This window comes from Bacillus rossius, chromosome 5, assembly GCF_032445375.1.
Source record: "Bacillus rossius redtenbacheri isolate Brsri chromosome 5, Brsri_v3, whole genome shotgun sequence".
Lineage (NCBI taxonomy): Eukaryota > Metazoa > Arthropoda > Insecta > Phasmatodea > Bacillidae > Bacillus > Bacillus rossius.
Genome location: NC_086333.1, coordinates 50,375,202 through 50,397,062, shown reverse-complemented (window position 1 = coordinate 50,397,062; position 21,861 = coordinate 50,375,202). Strand labels below are relative to the sequence as shown.

General features: G+C 38.0%; 1 protein-coding gene across 1 annotated transcript in view; it reads right to left on the bottom strand.

Moving 5' to 3' along the window:
* Window positions 1-21,861, bottom strand: part of LOC134531786 (FERM, ARHGEF and pleckstrin domain-containing protein 1) — a 348,816-nt gene that overhangs the window by 258,960 nt on the left and 67,995 nt on the right. Inside the window, exon 2 of the mRNA XM_063367704.1 lies at window positions 11,255-11,499. Coding sequence (XP_063223774.1) covers window positions 11,255-11,422 — 168 coding nt within the window. The 5' untranslated portion in view covers window positions 11,423-11,499. The remainder of the gene's footprint in view (window positions 1-11,254; window positions 11,500-21,861) is intronic.

The following is a 21,861-nucleotide window of genomic DNA, read 5'->3' as shown; positions in this document are numbered from 1 at the left end:
GGAAATAACCGGTTACGGGCATTGACCTTGAGTCCAACTGGCGATCGCTCGTCAAGTGGTACGACTGGAAATTTGGTTTTATCGTAATGTTTTACTGTATTTTGATTAGTGTTCTAAGTAAATACATCGTTATAGAGAGTGAACGATATCGTTATTTAGAGAGAAAAAATATGTTGTTCTTATGGTAGACCAAACGTTAATGTCAATATCAATCGTTATAGAGAAAGTATCGTTATAGGGAGAATCGCTATATGGAGAGTTCACTGTACTTCCAAAGTTTCAAATCGATACGAAAATTATAAAAAAGATTAAAATCAACTTACAAGATTTGATTACATAGTTAGTTACAAGTGAAGCTAATAAAAGCGTGTTAAAAATACATGCACACATGCTACCAGAGAAAATAAAACCCCACTAAATACTTTTTGGAGAAATTTTGTTACGCAGACCATGTCAGCGTAAAAAGGGGGTGTGACTGTGCACCTGCGCGCGTGAGGACGCAACGCAGCGCGGACTCCGCATGTACGTGGCGAGCGGCGACGAGCAGATCGGAGCCGCTTGGGCAGCTTCGGCTACTCTCGTGAAGAGCAGCGCTTCCTGCTTGATGCCTCTAGATCGTTCCATTTTGTTAATGGCTGAAGTTCTGTGAGCCTATATACCCCCCATTTGGAAGACTAGGGAGAGTCTTCGCTCCGAACAACATGTTGTGACGTCGGAGCTACGCCCGAGGGAGACCTGCTCGACTGCTACACAGTCGAGCTCGCCAGCTGTTGTCTACAAGTCGCCGCCGCTGAACGGACTTAGCCTCGGTAAGCCCTGCGTGAGAGATGAGAAGTCAGATGTTGTTGAAGTGGTTGTCAGCCAGCAGCAATTGGGACTGAGAATTTTCAGAGTCGGCCGTTACGTGCGGTAATTGGTATTCATCGGCGGCTTGAAATTTGTATGTGTTCAGGGCATACAATAGTGTGTGGTGTGTGACAACAGTGTAGCTGGGAGCCGACGTGTGTTTGAGCGAGGGCAACTGTCAAACTCTGATGTGGACTTTGATTTTCTAAGCTGACAGTGTGTTTGTGTAGATATATTTACATCACCATTAATGAAGGACATAGCATGTTAATGACTTCTGGACTACAGTTTATCACGACGCCCTACTGCTGCAGACGTACGCTGATGAACTGCGCGTGCGTTGATTTTGAGGAATGTCTTGGGTGCCACAAAACTTGAACAGCCATTAATTGCAGGGTGCTGAGACGTGCTTAAAAGCTGCAACGCGAGCCCACGAAACGGGGTGGATCGCCGCGGACTACTGAAGGCCTGCTCGCTGTCCACTCGGCGAGTTTGAGCCAAAACGAGTTTTCCAAACCAGAAGACAAGACTGGCGTGACCGCGCCGGCCGGTGTCCAACATAGTCGTCGCATCACGAGTTCAGAGAGCCGACCTACTTGCAAGGCGAGTGAGAACGCACAAGCACACCGCAATCTCCGCGGGGTATTCTTTCTATACACTGCCAGTCGCTCCACACAAACATACAATGAAGTAATCCAACTTTGAAACAAGTCTTTGAATTCTCTTGTCCAAGTGTGAAAAGGTCTTAAATCATTTTTAAGAAATGTTTGGTAGCTTTGTTATTGAGTAATTTTAGATTTATTCATGTTGAAGGCCCAGGATTACATTTCATAAGTCACGCTTGTAAACATAGAGATTATAAAGATGTCATTTATAAATTGTAGTTTTTTTTTTCCAAATATTTTATTGTGCTCTTATTTTACGTAATATCTATTGGCCTTATGTTTTGGTGTCACGAGCTTTCTTATCAATCAACACACTACGCCTTGGACATATTTATATTCTAGTAAAGTTAATATTATGCCTAACTCACAATAACGAGTTGTTTGTTTGTCAGAAGTAAATTTGTAGCTACGCATTTTTGACAGCGTACATAAGAAAGACAATTTAAGCGGCTATCTGTGTGCCCCGTGCAAAGGACTTCAACTGTGATAGCCATACACCCTCAGTGTATTAAGGCTAATGTTCTCACAATTTAAGGCTATTATTTATGCTAGTAATTTTGTTCGCAGACTCCTGTAGGCTGAGCTGGCTTGTACGAGATGTGTTTAAGATTATCGAAGCTCAACGTTGTTAAATATTATAATCTCATGTCATCACAGTGTGTGAATTATAAAGCCCTTATGTTCAATTAATAAACTGTTAAGTTGCACTTAACGTTTCAAAATACTTACTCTGCCAGCACCCTTTTCCCTCTTGTTCGTCTGACCTGTTTTCACTATTCAGGGCAAAGGTTACAATTTCATCATCAGTTAAACTGTCCAAGCAATGACGCATATATTTTTATTTTAAAAATTACTTTTAGTTTTTTTTTATATTTTCGAGAAGAAGAATAACTACAGTTTTTTTTTACTTGTGTCAATTCTATTTCATTTTTAAAAATGGACATGGAACTGCTGGTGGTGCAATGCGCGCGGGCTGTTTAGCATCGCGTGAGGGTCGCGGGCAAAGGACGGAGAAGGGGAGAAGTGACTAGGAACGAGGAGGGGAGGGGAGGGAGGGATCTATCGACGGGGACCGGGAACGTGATCACACAGGATCATCCTCGCCTATAGACGACTAACAACCCACGTACCGGCGACGCTCTTCGTGCCTGCATGCAGGCGCGTACAGGCTTAGGGTTTTATTTCATTTTTTTCCCTTTACTTTTTTGGAAGAGGAAGTCGGGAGGGAGAGCAGAGGGTTGGTAGTGATGATAGGACGTGCCATCACGTGCCGTCGCGTACCTAATGCCTTCGCTGACAGCGCAGAGGAGAGAACGAACGACAAGCGCCCTGCACGAGTGTCGCAATTACAACCTGGCGGTGGTATGGAATCGTATGATGATATTTTAAGTATAATTTAACCACTTAATTTATTATTTACAGTATTATTTTTCCTGTCACAATACCGTGACCCGTAATGATTAATTTCCTTTACACCTAATATAATGATAAAAAAAATCTATAAATTTATAGCAAGAAAGTCGTGTAGGCCAGTTTACTACTTATAAAAAATATTTTCCCTTATCAACTTCTGATTTTGTGTTGTATTCAAGACAGAATGGTTAAGTTACCGTTATTGATATAAAAGAAAATGTAAGTCACTGACGGTACCTTTACTGACTACAGATTTTCAATTTTCTTTTATGATCAGCTTTTTATAGTCACTTTCTCACATTTTGTTGGTTTAGCATAATTTTGTGAGTCTGAAGAAATCTGATATCTATTAAAAAAATTTCACCCTAATTTTTTTTTTCGAATGGTAGGCTACTATTAAAAACATAATACAGATTATCTAGGGATCTTCGTATCTGTACGAGTATCTTCGTAAATCTACGGACACTAGGTTTAACAACTTTCAACAAGAACATGTTTCAAGATCAGTTTAATACAGCAACAAAATTATCCAAAAAGTTATCAAAACTACATTAGTGTTTCCATATGGCTAGTTCTTTGAATATATCTTAACATATCGAAAATTGATTTAATATATTTTTGGACATAAGCTATTGGATGTTTACACTGTATGTCACAGAGAGATGTCAATAATAGACAAAAATGTTTATGTTATTACTTTTTGTCGGTTATATTTAGGTTTCTCTATGACATAGAGCTTGAACCAGCAATGACGTAGGCCTATGTTCAAAAAATTCATTTTTAATTCTATATGCCTGCCCCCTCAAGGCTCACACAACCTTAAAGTCGTTATCTGGCGTAGTTCTTACAAATATTCTGTTATCTGTACTGCGATGAACACTGCGTATATGCCCGGTACATTCTTCGGCGAGGATTATGTACATTTACTTTATTTTCAGTGTGGGCAATTATTTTGGTGGAAATGATGTCTCGTTTCACTTTCCTCCTTCCAAACCTGAAAGTTGGAAACATAAGGGCACGGCCTGAAAACTTCTCAAGATATCATAAACGTGTCTGTTCAAGAAAAGCATTTAAGAATATGCTGAGGGTGGATGAGTTGTTCTGTTTCCGGATTTAGTTTTTAAACTGTATTTTTAGAAGCGTGAAAATGGCTTTAAAGCGTATTTTCAGAATTTTTTTTTTAGAATGAAACAAACACCCGGTACAGATTCTTGAAAACACTCAAGGGACTTGCATTACACTTTTATCTTCATTTCTCCGCCATTTAATGTTACTCAATTCTCGTAATTGCCATATGCACGACGAGAAGACTGCGCGCCAGACCACAGCCTAGCGCTTAGAGGCGATACCGCGCTAGAAGTACCCGTGAGTGTCGCACTTATCACTCCGCCTCACTAACACAAAAACACACACCTGACTAGGCGGGCCTCTTAAACAATGTTCCATAACCAATGAACTCTGCTCCCCTCCCCCATCTACGTGAGTTGGCGCCTATGGTTTTAATTAAAAGTCTAATTTATCCCGTAAAAATGAAATAATAGGCTGACAGGTGCATAGTAAGCATCGCACGGCTACGTTTATTTGGGGGGAAAAGTTATAGTTACAAAAATTGCACCCATGCATAGGGTTTCGTTAACATGCAGTCAGGGACGGGAAAATTTCGCGGCTTCAATGACCTCAAGGATAGACTTGCTTGATCAGGTATAAGTAAAACTGTTTATTGGCTGCTGACTTGTGAGACGTTTGAACTGGGTTACCCCGTAATTCGATACTTCTTTGGCCCTCAGGCAACCAGACAAAAATGTAAGCCAGTAGCAGAAGCAACACAAAGTATAAGTATTTTAATTCTAGCCTATCACGAAATGAATTCGCGAATTTTTCATGTCTCTACACGTCGCCAATACCCATGCCAAACTTAGGATGTATTACGAAAGTGCACTCGACTCTTTGTCAACGAGAGAGAGTACGATTGGTAACATGTGATTTCAACGCCATCACAAGGGAAACGAAACGATAAACCCTCCAGGTAACACGAACACAGTATTTATATGTATTTAGTTGTAATTACTGGGAAATTCCCCGTGACGCAATCACATATATAAATTGTCTAATTCTGACACGATAAAAAAAAATCGTACACAATTCATCAGCTTGTAATAAATTCCACTGATTACATGCTAGGGACAGATAACTCTTCTTTCAGACTAACTGGCATGCTTGAAAATAAAGTTAATGATTATTGTTTGTAAAAAAAAGTGTATACAATACGATTTTTAAGGGTACAAATTTACGTGTTATTTTCACCATTCGTTACACACTTCACAGCGTGTCTCTAAAACAGAGAATTAAAGTGGCCATCGATTAGATAAGCCAAAATTATTTTTGTTATCCCTGTGATGTATTTCAATGGAAAAAAAAACTCTTTATTTACCATGACTTATCATTTCAAAAGTTTGAAGATAATACGTAGGTACTCAATAGTAAATAAAACAAAAAAAAATTGTTGCATCATCAAAGTTTTTTTACCTTGCCAGTAAATTATTAGCCCTATTTTGAGTGGTAAACTTTAAATTTTTTTATCGTCGAATATGAAAAGCTTTCTTATCCCATAGAACTTGAGCAGTGGTTCGTCAGGCATTTTTTTTTGTAAATACCAACCTAGACCAGCGTTCTGTTTTGGATGACGCACGAAAAATGGAATCTTACGCCCACTACACATAACTGACATCATTTTTAATAACATATGGTTATTTCTGCGTGTTTGAAATTTTTATAACCTTAATAGTTAAAATAAGTAGATTTTATCCTAGTAGATTAGGTTATAGTTATAAAAAAATTTTTTATAAAATATACATACATAACGTTTTTTGAAATTATATTTCTTTAGGTGAGTTATGAAAAAATTATGTAAATTTTTACAATGCGCGCGTACCATGAAACGAAATTATCACAGGATGAAAAAAGGCTGCATACAAATAAAATATTATATACTGGATATGCTTATACTTTAGTGAGTGATATTGAATACTGGTCCATATTATTAAAAAAAACATTTATTTTTGTGAATATTAGTGATAGAAACTGTGTTTATAAACTTTTTCGAGTGTATTTATATAAGCGAGTTGCTTTCTTGTAAGCTTATATTGTCGCTGGCATGGAGTGTCTGTGGAAGGTTTAGTGGACTCCTGGCCGTTTTCAAGGGAGTGTTTAAGAGGTTATATGATGTATAATATATTTGCATTATAAATTATTACATATTTAACAAATAATTAAAATTAATAAATTTAGGATAAAATTCAGCATATTTATTGATTTTCACTACAAATTTAAATTTATCTGAATTATTTTACTAAAATACATAATTAATTTTATATACGTGTTTATATTAATATTTAATACTGAGTATTAATTTAAATTTAAATTTGATTCTATTCATAATTTACCAAACGTGTTTATAATACAATTACGGTCATTTTATTATTTGATTTCTATTAATTATTTGCATCCAAATTTAAAGTTACTTTTTTTATTACACCAAGTTAAGTATAACTTATAACGCGCGTACATAAGTAAGAACATCCATTCGAGGAATGTTCGAAAAATAAATTTCGTCAAAAAATTTTTTCTCACAAGGAAGCTTTATCACAAGCAGAATAAATTCCATTTCATAAAAAAAAATTTACTATCTTTGGCTATTTTTCTCACACATTTAACCAACCGACATGGATACATTTGTAGCACCGTAAAAAATTAATTTCGAGAAACTCTACTGATAAAATTCATTGTCCAGAGCTATTTCAGGAGGTTCTGCACAGACTGTCGCGCTACTCCTTCTGAAGCACAAGTCCCACGCGACCATTCATAGCGCCCGGCAGCACGCCTCTCACGTTTGTGACCAAATTTTCCAGCAACGTCTTTTTTTCCAAGCTGACTTGCACTCGACCGAGCTCGGGCACGGCGGTCTGCTGCTTACTTCTGTTCTTCTTCACTCTCTCTGCACACACGCGCTTTCTTCCTCGGCTCTCGCTCTTTCTTCTAGTCGAGAATTCGAGAAAGGCAGCATCTTGTTACGGCAATACGGTTTCTACCTCTGTCGTACCGCTTCGCGCGTGAAAAAATGAAATGAAGAATCCTATTTTCGAAAAGTCCCTCGTACATGGGCTTATGGGCCCCGTCTACCCTGGGCACACACACGGTGTGCAGAGCTTCAGAAGAAACAGCACGATTTGAAAACTACTCAAGATATCAGAGTGGTGTTCGCTTTCGAAGAGCATTTAAGAAAGCACCAAAGGCCGATGAGCAGTTCTGATACCGTATTTCGAAATTAAACTGTATTTTCAGGTGAATGAAAAGAGCTAAAAAGCGTGTTTTCAGAATTATAAACATCAGACACCCGATAAATATTCTTGAAAGCACCCAAGGGACTTGCATTACACCTTTATCTTCATTTCTCTCCAATATAACGTTATGGTCACCGCTCAAATTATGGTTATCATGTGCACGACAAGAAGACTGTGCGCCAGTCCGCAGCCTTGCGCTTAGAGGCGATACCGCGCTAGAAGCACAAGCAAGCGTCACACTTATCGTCCCGCTCACCAATACAGATACACCCCTGACGTGCCGCGACAAGGTGGTCAGTAAATACGGGCTTACAGCAGGCGCAGGATAGCTGAAAACTTTTGGAGCATTGAAAATAACCTTGAACCAGGACAAGGCGTTATTTTTTAATTTAATTCTTGAGGAGGTTCGAAGCTGATAGTTCTTGGCTTCTTGATTTCATTCGCGTCATAAGTGAGGAGTTCGCCAACGTTTCGGTCGACACAGCAGTCGCCATCATCAGGATTAACAGTCGCCTGCTGTTGGAGTCTACAGTGTCAACAGAAACGATTGTGAAGCCAAGATACCTCAGACGATGGCTGCGAAAGTCTGCGAAGCTTATCGACGTTCACAGCTGTTATGCACGAAATGCGAATCATGAATACTTACTATTTTATGTCCTTGTTCAAGGATAAATTCAACTAACGTCAGGCTTTCAAATATAATATTGCGTGAAGGTGTAGACCGTCAGAAACAGAAACCCCGCCCCGCTGCGAGTTGTGCAAGAAGTGCAAGAAGTGTTAGGAAGTCAAACGCAAATAAAGATGATGATGATGATGATGATGATGATGATGATGATGATGATGATGATGATGACGTCTTCTCAGATGCCAATCGGTCGCGTAGAAACTTTTCGAAGGTTCCGAGGGCAAAACAAGAAAATCACGGAGATGTCTGCTGGGTCGTTTCAACTTGCTACGTGTGGATGGGATGTTTGGTTTTCAGTAGTCAAGAGATGAAGAAGAAAAAAAAAATACCTTGGCATTTGAAATATATTTCTTTTAGTTTGCGAACTTAAGGTGCAGTAAGATTTTGTGTAAAGATAACACAAGTATTTATTCTTGTGACTTTTTCGACAGTTTCACGCGATAGAAGCACGAATACGAGTCACCAGACTCACGGCGATTATTAATTTTCCATCTGGCGGAGGGATTTCGTAATGATATTGCTGCACAGGAATTTTCAAGAATTTTTTATTGAAGGCGAACCAACTGAATATTGGCGTAGAGCTTTTAACTTGTCTAAAACTTTTGACAGTTCTCGAAAGTAGTTCCAGTAGTGCCCGTTTCCCAACTGTCACTTGCACAGCATGACAATCATTATGTTTGTTCACGAACACTGACTATGCGAAGTTGTTGACAAACATTGTTTACAAAAAGACAGTAACAGAAGGATACGTAGATCCCTGGCATGGTTCCCACCATGGAGGTATTATTAGCCTATGGAGCATGGCGGTATTAGCTTATGGAGTGAGTGTCTTTTCTGAAGTTGAAGTCAACTGGTCAGCAATTGGATAGCTAAACAAATCGTAGCTGTATAAAGGCTAATAACCTATAAATTTGTGTAATGGCTTGAAAAAAAAAACTCGCTAGAAAGAACTGTAAAGATGCAATCATTCAGTGGACATTGCTAAATATACACAATACCAAGCGTTAAACTTCATTATACCCAAAAATTGTTTTGATACGCATTCGGGAAAGGGGGGTGGAGGAATATTCTCATTTTGACTTCAAGTATTAACATGGCAAAGATTATACACACCAAATCCCTTACTTCTTACCAACATGGTTCCCACACTTTTACTGTACACAATTTTCCTAATTATCGCCTGCTTCACATGTACAACCATTTTTTCCCCTGTGTCGTCAATTAATCTTGCAAGAAAACATAAATACATTAAACAAAAATAAATAATTATCAAAAACACATTACAACCAGGCATGACATGTCAAATTAACCATATCATAATTTCACATGCAGTTTGTGCTCTTAACGATTCCATCAATGCTATGCAAGACAATACTGTCAGATAAAAAAAAAAACAATATTTAACATTATTGATAGTGAATAACACTAGAGATTTTATCGTGCTTTAAAACCATAAATCAATCCGCATTTGATTTATTTATTTTTTCCTTTCGTCTAATTAATTATGAAAACAGGTGGGGTTTTCGACTACGCATGAAATCGTGATTAAAAAACTGGTTGGTACTATGACATAAAAGAGATATGCTTGTACTAAAAATTACAAATACAGTTTGACAACTAACATTTTGTCAATTTTCGTATGTTTTCATGGTATGGAAGAGTTTAATTAGTTCCTTTCTTCTTCCGTCAGAGTTTCCCTATTAAAAATTACCTATCTAGTTCGGCAACTAACATTTTCTCAATATCCGTGTGTTTTTTAAGACATGTAAGAGGTTTTATATTCATTTTTTCCCTTTTTTTTTAATATTAATATTTACATATTTAGTTTGGCAAGTACTAAACATTATGTCTATTTCCATGTGTTTTCAATGTATGAAAGTGTTTCTTAGCTTTTTTTTTCCACTTCAGATTTTTCCCATTGTAACCGACATTTTGTCAATTCCCACGCATTTTCATGGTATGGAAGAGGATTTCTTATTTCATTTTTCCCCCTTCAGCATTTCCCTATTTAAACTATTAATATAGTATGGTAAGTAAAATTGCATCTATTTCCATTTTTTTTTCAAGGTATGGAAAAGATTTCTTAATTTTTTTTTTAATTTCATATTTTCCTTATAAATTATAACTAACCTAGTTTAACAACTAACATTTTGTCAATTCCCATGTGTTTTAAAGATATGTAAGAGTTTTTTTCAAGTTACGGAAGTTTCGATTGCATCAGAGGAATAGTTAGGTACATGGTAGGGGAAAGGGTAGAGGAAGAGAGTGCGTCAGCGGCTACGCAACTCCAACGCATGCATTAATGCATTAGCGGACAAATGAGATGACAGAAAAGGAAGGGGGTTACGTAGTGGAGCATGTTATAGGCTATTTGTAACATTCGGAAGGGGGGTACGGCGGGGGAGAGGTCGAAATGATGCAGCAGTAACGCTACGGAATTCTCGTAACGCTGCTTGTGTTTTTCTACTCCTCAATATTATTATATTGTAGTACCGTATTTATATAAAAGAATGGTCCAGTTATAAATTTTAAATGTATCAACTGTTATCGTTGTAGAGTGTTAGTTCAAAATCACAACTAAAGAGTAACTCAAACAGATAAGAGCACTAAATTGTACTGTTTTTTTTTTTTTTTTGTTTTCTCACTTGCAGCGACACCTATGTTGAAAGAAAAGCTCTTTCCCAGATCAGTAGATGATAAAACCTGTAAACTTTATTTAGTAACAGAATGGAGCCCCCTCCTCATTGCAATCTCTTTGTTCGAGAGTGGTTGAACGTCGAAGTTCCTGACCTTGTCGGATCGGTCGTATCTAATGGTCAAGACGTCAGAGCTCTTTGTCGCAGGCATCCACAAGTTCACCATGAAAATATTTATTTCCTTTGGTGCTTCATAAAAGAATGTGCCTAATTTCCACCGCAAGAGTTGAGACACGGAAGTGAAGAAGCTATATATTTGCTTCCATTACCTCCGGACGAATTAACAAAAAGTGTGGGAAGAATTTATTCTCGGTTGGATGTGTGCCGTATAACTGTGTACATATTGAAAATATGTAAGAAACATTGGATTAAAGTACCTTCAATTTACTGTACGATTTGTTGTAAATAGTCTGGACTAAACTGTTATAATATGCCATTGAAACTGGGACATTCTTTCATGGAGTTCTCGCGAAGCGTAAGCCGCACGACGCTGTATGATATGTTGTAAATAGTCTGGACTAAACTGTTATAATATGCCATTGAAACTGGGACGTTCTTTCATGGAGTAAGCCGCACGACGCATGCGCGCTAGGGAGGTAGGACGCTCACCTGGACCTGGAACATGGTGACGGAGTCGTCCAGCATCTGCACGCGCACCGCCAGCATCTTGCCGCCCTTCTTGGGCGTGGCGGGCGGGGTGCGCGAACCGCCGCCCCCGTCCACCCCCGCCGGGGTGGACTGCGAGTGGGGCAGCTTGGAGCCGCCCTCGGCGTCCATGGCCCCGCGCGGCGGGGAGCTCAGCGCCGGGGAGCAGCGGCGTCAGGGGCGCCCGTGCTGGTCGCGCGACGCCAGGGCTGCAACACCGACCCGGCCTTCCTTCCTCAACCCGAACATTCCTCACACACCCTCACAGCCAGGGCTGCAACACCTTTGAATATATATACTGTATAGAAGTCGCCAGCCCAGGTTAAAATTTCTAATACGGTTTTGAGGTAGTTGGTTAATTCACCGCCGCAATCGCCACCATCTCTAGGGCATCGACTTGTGGTGGTCCCTAGCGGACAAGTTTCGAACTCTTCAAACACCCCTTCCCCCTCCCGTTGAACGACCTTGAGCTGCAGTGAATGATGGATGAGGGGTGCGGGGAATGACAGCGGGCGACAGTGCTGCTCTCTAACGTGTAAATAACAACTAAGACGATACAGGGCGTTGCGGCAGCGCACTGCAGCGGTGAAGTTCCCAAGCTGCTCATCATACGCTTCTGGAAAACGTAGAGTAAATCCTATCCACTCGCGACTTCTATACAGTATATATATTCAAAGGCTACACCGACCCGGCCTTCCTTCCTCAACCTGAACATTCCTCACAGACGCTCACAACCAACTGAATAGGCGGAATGTGGCCACTAAATATTTTGTGCAGTTGTGAAATACCAACATTAAAAATTAAGTTTTAAACATAAAGCACACATGCAAATTTCTTCATAAAAATGTAATTTTGCAGACGCAATTAGTTCAGAATGTATGGTATAGTGTTATTAACAGAGTGGCCTATTGAGTATAATTGCAAACTATAATACTTTGGAAATTTTTTGACAGTGTTGAATTATCTTGGTAGCAATTAAATAAGCATGTCTGTAATGTGCACATGCATGTGTATTTTTTTGCAATTGAAACGGAATTTATGATTTTCAACTATTGTACTTTGCGACTATGCAGTTTTTAAGTATTGAAGAAAAAAAAAATGAAGCACATTTTCATAGTCTTCTGGTTTTACTGTTTTGGAAAATAGATAATATGAAACATTCATAGTTAATAGTCCCAGCAACGAACGGAAAAAAAAAATCAATGTAGCCAAAATTTTCTTTCGAAAAGTTAACGCATTTTATGTTTTTAGGTTGCCGATTAATACCACACAATTCTTTGGTTGTCAAAGAAAATAAGAGCGCTAGTTATAGCATTGAGTTGCAACTCTTTATCTTCTTTGCTTTGTGCGCACAGCGTCAAGGAAAGTGCAGCGGTCAGGAAGCGAGTAATCCAATTCACAAGAAAATTAAATACTGTACGTTTATAAAAGATTCCTTTGAAAAACCAGTAGCCAAAATTCTATTGTAATACTACAATAAATATATTAAAATTTTGAACTTAACTGATGTTTTCATTCAAGCATAACATATTTAATCCATGGAAAAGATTATCGAATATTGAAATGTTATACTTTATTTTGTGTTAAGGCTGTTGGATGGTCGGGCGCTGGCATCTTGCCAGTATAGGAAAATCAATGTTAACTAAATTACATTTTATGTAGGCACTAAATAAGATAAAAAGGTGAAATGAAAACCAAAACGCAGATAATGCAGATATACACTTGCGTTAATACCCAATTTTTTAATAACATTTTCACATAGTTTTTAAATGACTTGTTCATTTTTCAATACTCTATTGTAAACAGGCTGCCCGTTTTATATATAAAATGAATATTAAGGCATATTCTGCAAATTATTTAAATCAAAAAAGTTTCAGACCGCATGCCTCTATCTGTAATAGGAAAGCTATAATATTATATTTGTTGTATTGAAATAATTTGGCAGGGGCAAATATCTCAGATGAGCGATGGCTAGCTGGGTGAGGGGGGCAGGAAGGGAGGCAAGCTGTCAGGTAGCTGCCTTGGTGACTGGAGGGGGGGGGGGGGTGGTACTAATCCCTTCCTGGAGCTGTTTACAGTTTGTAGGTCGTGACTCACCAGGCATCGAAACTCTGGTATATTTTCCCCCCTTCGTTCTTGACTAGTTGACTTGACTCAGTTTGAATCCTAGACCCTAAAACAGATTTCGCGAACTGGTATACCATATCACCTCAGTGTGGGCCACCAAATTATAAGTGTATATTACCATGTTACTGACGATGCAAATAAATTTATGTAATTTACTATGTGTGCAATTTGTGTGACACTGATTATAAACCAGTTATAATGAATAGCCAAAGTTATTACAACTTCAGCAAAACATTCGTAAACTGCTTTATTTACACATCGTGGACTTAAAATGGATTGAAAACATGTATTTAATAATATATATGGTAAACAAAATGTTAAATATCTGAAAACAAATTATATAGTCATATCTTTTAACTAGGGACCAATAAAGTAGGATATTTTTTTTCCAAACTTAATCATAGTAAGTAGTATTCATTAAAATACCTCTATCGAATTCCTATACTTATTTAGAAATGAAATAGATATTATATTTAGCAGATTAAGTGTGATTACGCGTGCAATCTCGGCGAGTGAGCATACATACAAATAAAAAAATTGCTTACAAACCGTTAGTACATTGGGCCTGCGTGTTATCTGACAACATATACATAACTGTTATTGTAGGGTCAGTGAGAAAACTATTTTGCAATGTTTGAATGATTTCACCTTAATTGCGCAAAGCAAGTATTGTTGGTAAATCAGCCAGAAAACTACGTAATTATTTATTACGCTCAGTTGCGTTAATATTTAAAAAAAGGAGGAAAAAAGTATACCAATACGGAATTAAACATTAAACGTATATGTTTCATTGCTCCAGTTGTCTGTATATTATAAATATATATATTAATATACGATAACTTACATTGCTGTAAATATTTTGCAGCGTTGCGAAGAGTGTAGAATTATAGTGTACAGTAAAATGTAGAACCGGGACCATATGTGCGTCGCATCGTTCTTTATTTCGTTAATATAAGTTTACGCTACTGAATACACACATGCCCACATTATATACATACATTAGCATAATATATCTGAGGACATAGAACAAGTTATAGTTATATAATTTATATGCGAGTTATATTTGAATTAATGTTGCATTTACTTCACGAAACTAATCACAAACATTATTATTATTAAAATAAGTGAATATCTAATCAGACAAAAGTTATTAAACTATACAAATAATACGTTCTTTGAATGTTTGATGCAATGGTAAATCTTGATTCAGTGAAGTCTTTTGGACATACGCCATACAAATAATAAAACAACTCACTTAAACTTTAATTTATATTTCTTAATCTAAAAATAATAGTGCTTACCCAATTTATAGTAGGCCAATATATAGATGAAATTATTATATTTGAATTCTTTTGGTTAATCACAATTAACAGCCATTATTCTGATAAATTGCAAGTCCCGTGTATGTTTCAGTTGCACTCATAACACAATTCATCTTCATATTAAAAATATGGATTATTTTACAGGTTTACTGATCGACGAAGTCAGAATAAGTAGAGAATTTTGGTTCAGTAAAATGCTTCCAAAACTTCAGACATTTTACAAGGAGTGTCTTCTGCCTGAAATAATAGATTCGCGGAGAGCTCGAGGGCTGAGCATCAAAGATCCGCCATACATTCAAGATGCAAAGAAGAAACTGCAGCTTGACAAACATAAAACAAGAACAAAAAGTATTTGATGTGATTTGGGAGGTAATGTGTAGCTTATATGCGTGTACTTTATGTACAGATATGTAGGCCTATTGTAGATATTGTAGGTATGTTTGTTTTTGAATGCCTAAAAAAGGTTATCAACCGATAAAGTAACTAATAACGCAATTTAAAAGCCTGCGTGTTTCTCTCTCTCACTCCTTTTTACATCGCACATTCTCTGATCAGCTTCTGTAAAAAATTTTTTTGTGAAAATCAATTTTCAACATGTTTTTGTGGCTTGTTGCTGAATTAATAATAACTACACAATAACGTCATGACTTCTAAATCACATATAAAAAAATAATTTATTTGCTTATATAAATTATATGTAGATTTCTTCAGGCTTTGCCGACTTCGGAATAACGATTACTAGGTACAAAGATTTGTCTTAGGTCGTGCAAGTGTTTCAGATTATGCCTGTGGTAAGATAAAGGATTTATGTTTCTTGCAGGAATGAACAGTAATTTTTTTTAACAGAAAAATTAATGAAAAAAATTATTAAAAATTACTTTAGTACACTCTGTAATTCGTTGGCATATTTAATTTTGTTTCGAAGGCATAAGAATTTCACCGAAAGGGAAATTTACTAGCGAAGAAGTTTCTTGCTCATTATGGTGACCTTCGAAACAGTTTTGAAGTATGCTCGTATAATAAATGTGTGTATCTACAATATCAGTATAAATGCAAATTTAATAGAATTACATAATTATATTTATTTATATATTTGTGTAATTATAATAATGATAAAAGGTTAAAATAATATTGCAAAGATTATATGTATGCTGCATACTGTACACTTTATTCAGCTTGCAAATTATTTTTTTTTACTCTCCTGAACCATACAATGATAACACAGTTGCCCATATTTATTAATTTTTTTTTAAAATGCACCGTGCTATTGCATAATCGCAATTCCGTCCGTATAAAATTTTAGGTCAGCTCATATCTGAATAAATTATTGTATTAAATATTTAAAACTGTTTTTCACGAGACAAAAAAAAATCCTCACTTAATTAGTGTATTTTCACTAATTTAATACACTCATTATTGGATTAAAAGAAGTCTCATTTGTCACGTAAAGTTAGAAAACAATGTTTTTCCAAATTCAAATAGCAAATTATAACATGAACAATGCCGTTTTAATAGTAGGATATTGATATGTAGCTCGCTCGTCGTAAGTCTTCAAGAAAGTTAGTGCGTCTCTGCCCATTTGTATCCTTCCCCACGTTCAAGTACACATATACAACAAGATGTAACCAAACCAACTACGTTGTCATTAACTTGACTGTGGATTAAAGGAAGGCTTCATTGTTCAATGTCTTCACTTCAAATTAAAATCGAAATTTCGGAAGTTAATTGCCTATAATGTGCAATAAAACGTAAACGACATCAACTATTCAAGTATATATATTTGGGGACTATTTAAGTACTGATCTTTACTTTTATTCTTAAACGACACTTACACACGCTTATTATTTACAGTTAGGCTTACGAAAAATATCTGGATGACCAGTTATGAAAAAATATAGTAAATAATATAACATTTACAGCACAGTACGTACGTGCTCATCTAAATTGACGTTTGGTGGGAGTTTGTACGAAGTAGAGTTTGGTTCAGGTACAGAAAATTAAGGATCTTTTAGTCATCTCTGCTAGTGTCAGAAGGATCATTACAGTGCTGAAATACGTTTCGCTGTAGAAGACTCGCCAGCTTGCGGAGGGTGGGGTCATGGGTTCGAGTTTCTCGTGCGACATGCATGAGCGTGGTGGGAGTGTTTAATGTCAGGTTGATGTTGTTTGATTACTAAGCCATCCTCATTCCCTCTACAAAGTCAGCCTACGGACTAAACAAATAGGGGAAGTGTTTGAATATTTATTTACACACACGATTATTTCACCAGTAATAACTTATAAAAATCCAGTGGTGGAATATTCACTCACGCTTTACATACCACGTGGCAATTTCAGCCTTTGTGGTATATCTGCTTCTAGTTTAGATATTTTTTCAGGCTAATGATGTATAATTCCGCCAAAAGTTAACAATAGTATTGCCATGCAGGAAATGCCATGTGACTACCACAAGAAAATGCTTTCAATCGGAAGATGCAAAATACGCATCAAAGTAGATCTAAGCAAGAAGTAGATCTAACAAAAACGTTGAAGTTACATTGCGGCACCTATAAACAACTGTAATACCACAGCCGTGCGACATATTTACAATTAAAGTAAAATAAAATTCAAATTTTTTTTCAATAATTTCTTGTTGTGTATTACACCAAATATTACATAATTATATGTGGTAATTTAGTATTGACATACTTTAATGCCACATTAATTACTTTTAATCTCACAGACGCTGGAAATTTGACATTAATTGCATTTTTTTAAAAGTACAAGTACAGTATTATAGTGATCACGGAAGCGCCTTAGATAGAGAACTGCAGTATGATTGGTCAAATGCGAACGATGCTAAAAAACCAAACAGGAAATTAGGTGATAAATCCATACCACCTGCGTGGCATAAAAACTGATAAAGTGTATATCACACAACTTAGTAAGACATATGGAATTAATTATGCCACAAAGCAAAAAAACGTAGGTATATCTTACTCGAGGCAACTACATTATGCATATAAATCGAATGGCTACCGAAATAAAAACACCACTAATTTAATAAACTTTTCATGTAGGCAATTTTATTTAGGTTTGGCATAAACGAAAAAACTGCTAATTAAAAAGTTCAATTAGCGTGCCTTAAAAACGACGCTTTTATTATAAGCAACTGTGATGCATTTATAAATTAGAATACAAATGTGTACTCCACGTGACTGAAAGCTTCCCGACTACGCACAGGGATCAAGCCTTGATTCTGCGTTCAAACAATAACTTGTTTTTGTCAGAGATATACACGGAGACATACTCAGTAATTCTAGCAATATCGAAGGTGAATTGTAGATACGCGTAGATATAGGCCCTACATAAATTAATACACGTATGCGTTGCCTTCCATTACTATTTATGATTTCTTTTACTGCAACATCGGCAGGCAGACTATATAGGGCCTAAATGTCGATGCGCGAACTTTCGGTGTTATTTTGAAAAGACCTTCTAGTTTCAAATGATGTCGCACATAGAATGTGTACGACGCCTTTTACAGGCATGTTCAACGGAGATGTATATCAAACAAGCAAGAGAAAATAAACACATATGGCACTGTGAAAACTTAATTATATGTACCACTTTGCAGAGTTCGCAATATCAAAGTATTTATTTTTAAATTCTGTGTAGCATTTTGATATCTATAACTTATTGAATTAAATTATTGAATTCACAAATTCCACCATTTGTTTTTCCTGAGCTCCCCATAACACCTCGACTCGCCCCAGGACAAGCAGCATGAGATGCTTCCTTTCCTCTTTTCAAACAAGGGATTACGATAATCTCCATTAGTGAAGCACCCAGCTGTGTTGACGAGGGTCGACAAGGCGTGTCATTACCCTGGAGGGACAAAGGTGGATTGTACGGCCAAATTCGCCTGAAAATTCAGAAGATGCTACTTGTCATACATCCGTGCATTTAGATAGGCAATTTTTCATATTTTACTGGAGTTCTTGGCAACCAGTCAACGGCCTTAATGTGCAATTTTAATACTGGAAAGGAATTCAGGGAAAGGTTTACAAATAACTTTATCTATATGAGGCACAGGGACAACAGAAAGCATCAAATCCCCGGGTAAGAATCCGAACCCAGTATTACTGCTAACACTATTTTGTAGTGATACAGTTGTTTTCATGCAAATTTACATGGATATTTGTGTTCCATTTACAAAAACAAATACAGTGTTGAACTTATGTGGCGACACCGAGGAATTGGACATAATGAGGCCTTGCGGTTCCGGTTACGTAAACTGCACATAACACACGTTATTCTGAAGCCTCTTTAAAACTACTAGAAACTTAATGTTTCAATTTTACATAAATTTGAAATCACACAACTAACACATAGCTTGAAATTACTAAAGTATCGCAGTTTAGCTATCACATGACTTGCCGGCAACACAGATGGCAACAGCAGCGCTGTTAGTGAGCTGACGGAGAACTACAGCCAGTTTGTGACTGCTGCTAACGAGGGTAGCGAGCGGCCTCCTACCTACGATTTTTTTTTTTTAATAATGTCTTGCCAACATAGCCACGGACACAACCATTGTTTAGAAGGCAGGTGGATTAACTTGGAGGAGGGGGGGGGGGGAGAAAGAGAGAGTGAGATTCCTTATCACATGAGCATATGGAGGGATTATTGGAATAATATGGTATGTCTAGTTGTAATGCATTATAATTACCCAAGATGGAAAGAACGATTTATGCGTCCGAAAGAAGTCTGGAAGTGCAAATCATGTTTCTTCTTCATTACTGATTTTACATACATGCTGTTGTGTACGCAAAACCCCTATTTTTATTATTTTCGTTTCCAAAAATGGGCCTTTTTATGTTACAGCTGCCGTAGGGTCAGCAAGCAAGGTAGGACCCAAATATAGATTGAGAAAGGAAATTCAAATTGAAAAACAAAAAGGCGAGAGCGGCCTGGAATTCTCACTGAAACCAGGAGGCCCTAGTATTCATTACATTAACACGATGACCTTGCAACTGAACTCGAAAGTGACAAGTATAAAATATGCATTAACCCCTCGGCAAGAGGGGGTTAACAATGAACGGGGCAAGTGTAACTGTTTAACAGTACTTTTATTCACAAAAGTTTCACGAAATACAGGAGAAATGTTTGAAGAGGAACGGGAGACTGGTTTTCGTCAGGTTGGGACGACGTGCCCACTTCTCCTTTTAAACCCTCCCCCCCCCCCCCCCCCCAACCCGAGGGGGAAATAGGGGGAGGAGGAAACCCAGCAGTAGACAACGTTAATTGTCGCTCTCTCCTTCATTACCCATTCATCGAAGAAAGGGAGAGTTTGGGGAAAGGGGGGCAGAGAGGCATGACGTTCGCCGGAGTCATAAGGGCCGGGTCCCGAGACTGTCTTTGTTCGGGGTAGCCGCAGACCGCTAGCAGAGAGCAGTCTTCGGAGGAGCCTGTGGGACACACACCCCTTCCATCCCCCCTCCAACACACACACACTTCCCTTGGTCACCACGCCTCGACCCGCTGCGGGAGAAAGTCCGCACAATCTCTCCGGCACGGAGATCCAGAACTTCGTGTCCGGAGGGAATAACGAAGTCGTGCCGGAGTTGGCCTCACGGCGGTCGAGCTTGCTCGTGTCACACGGGGACGCACCACAACGCCGAAATACCACAACGCCGAAATGTCAAATTGACCACAACGCCGACAGCTAGAAAATTGCTGTGTACCACAACGCCGAATTACCACAACGCCGAAATACACTAACGCCGAAAAATGTCATTGCAGGAATTCCACAAAGGTTAGGTTAGGTTAGGTTAGGTTAGGCTAGGATAGGCTAGGTTAAGTTAGTATAGGTTATATTACGCTAAGTTAGGTTAGGAAAGGTTAGGTTTGATTGTGGTATTTGGGCGGTAAGGTACATTTAAGAAACACACAAATTCATTCAGTTGTTATTTCGGCGTTGTGGTACACAGCAGTTTTCTAGCTGTCGGCGTTGTGGTCAATTTCGACATTCGGCGTTATGGTATTTCTGCGTTGTGGTAACGACCCGTGTCACACTTGCCACTCCAAACGAAAGCGCCTACGGGTTCGACTACCGGCAGGCACCACCCGGATTTAGTTTTCTGATGTGTTAACATCTTAGCTCCCGGTACACGGCATTTGGTAGGAGTAATTTCGTGAATGGAACGGAAGTTGCATGACGGTAATGTGTAACCACGGTACTGCCATCTGTGACGGATGGCGCTAACCAAAGTACACAGAGGGAAACTTACGTTATTAACTGCATGTATGGGCGGTATTTTAATAAAATTCCTTGTCAAAAATCAGGCCCAAAGCCGCGGTTTAGTAATTTTTCAAGCCTTTTTGGTTTTTATCGGAACCGTTTCATTATATAGTTTAAAATTTCTCTCTGCAAATAGAATGATTCTATAGTCGACGTAGCTGCTCCGGCAGAGAATTCTAGCGGCAGGTGCAGAAACTACGTGTGATTCGCGTAAAAAAAAATGTAGTTGAAAACAAAAGTTTCGTACAGTTATCTCGCTCGGTATTATTTACAAGAATAATACGTTAAATTTCGTGTCGAAGTTGCGTGTATTTGCAACTTCAGAACACATGAATTTGCTCGTTTCCGATGTTCGATGTTTACACATGACTGGTGAGTAGGTACTGAATGACTCGCTAACGTTTTTTTTTCTTTTTGTTTTTTTCTTTTCCCCGCGAGTGAATATACGAGCCGAGCGTTACATCGTGAGAGCCCGTGTGGCTTTTCTTAGGATATCAACTTTTCCCCGAACCCCATTCAATGTAACGATCTCACCCCATCATCTATCACGGTATCTAAGAACTTTGATGTCGACGAGAAGTTAAGCCCATTCATTCATATATTCATTCATTCGAATAACCACCCGGCCATCCTAATTTATGAGCTACCTTGGCTTTCGAGGAGTGATCGATTGTTTCGATTTTTCGCTCCGCATTGCAGCAGGCATCTTCAGGGTTGAGAACTCAACTGAAAACAAGAAGGTTATAAAGGCTCCACAAGTAAGAACTGCCAGGGGTCCCCTGACCTCTTCTTCTTTTTGGTCCAGGTGTCAGCCAATCAGGAAAGAACTTTCCCCCAATTAG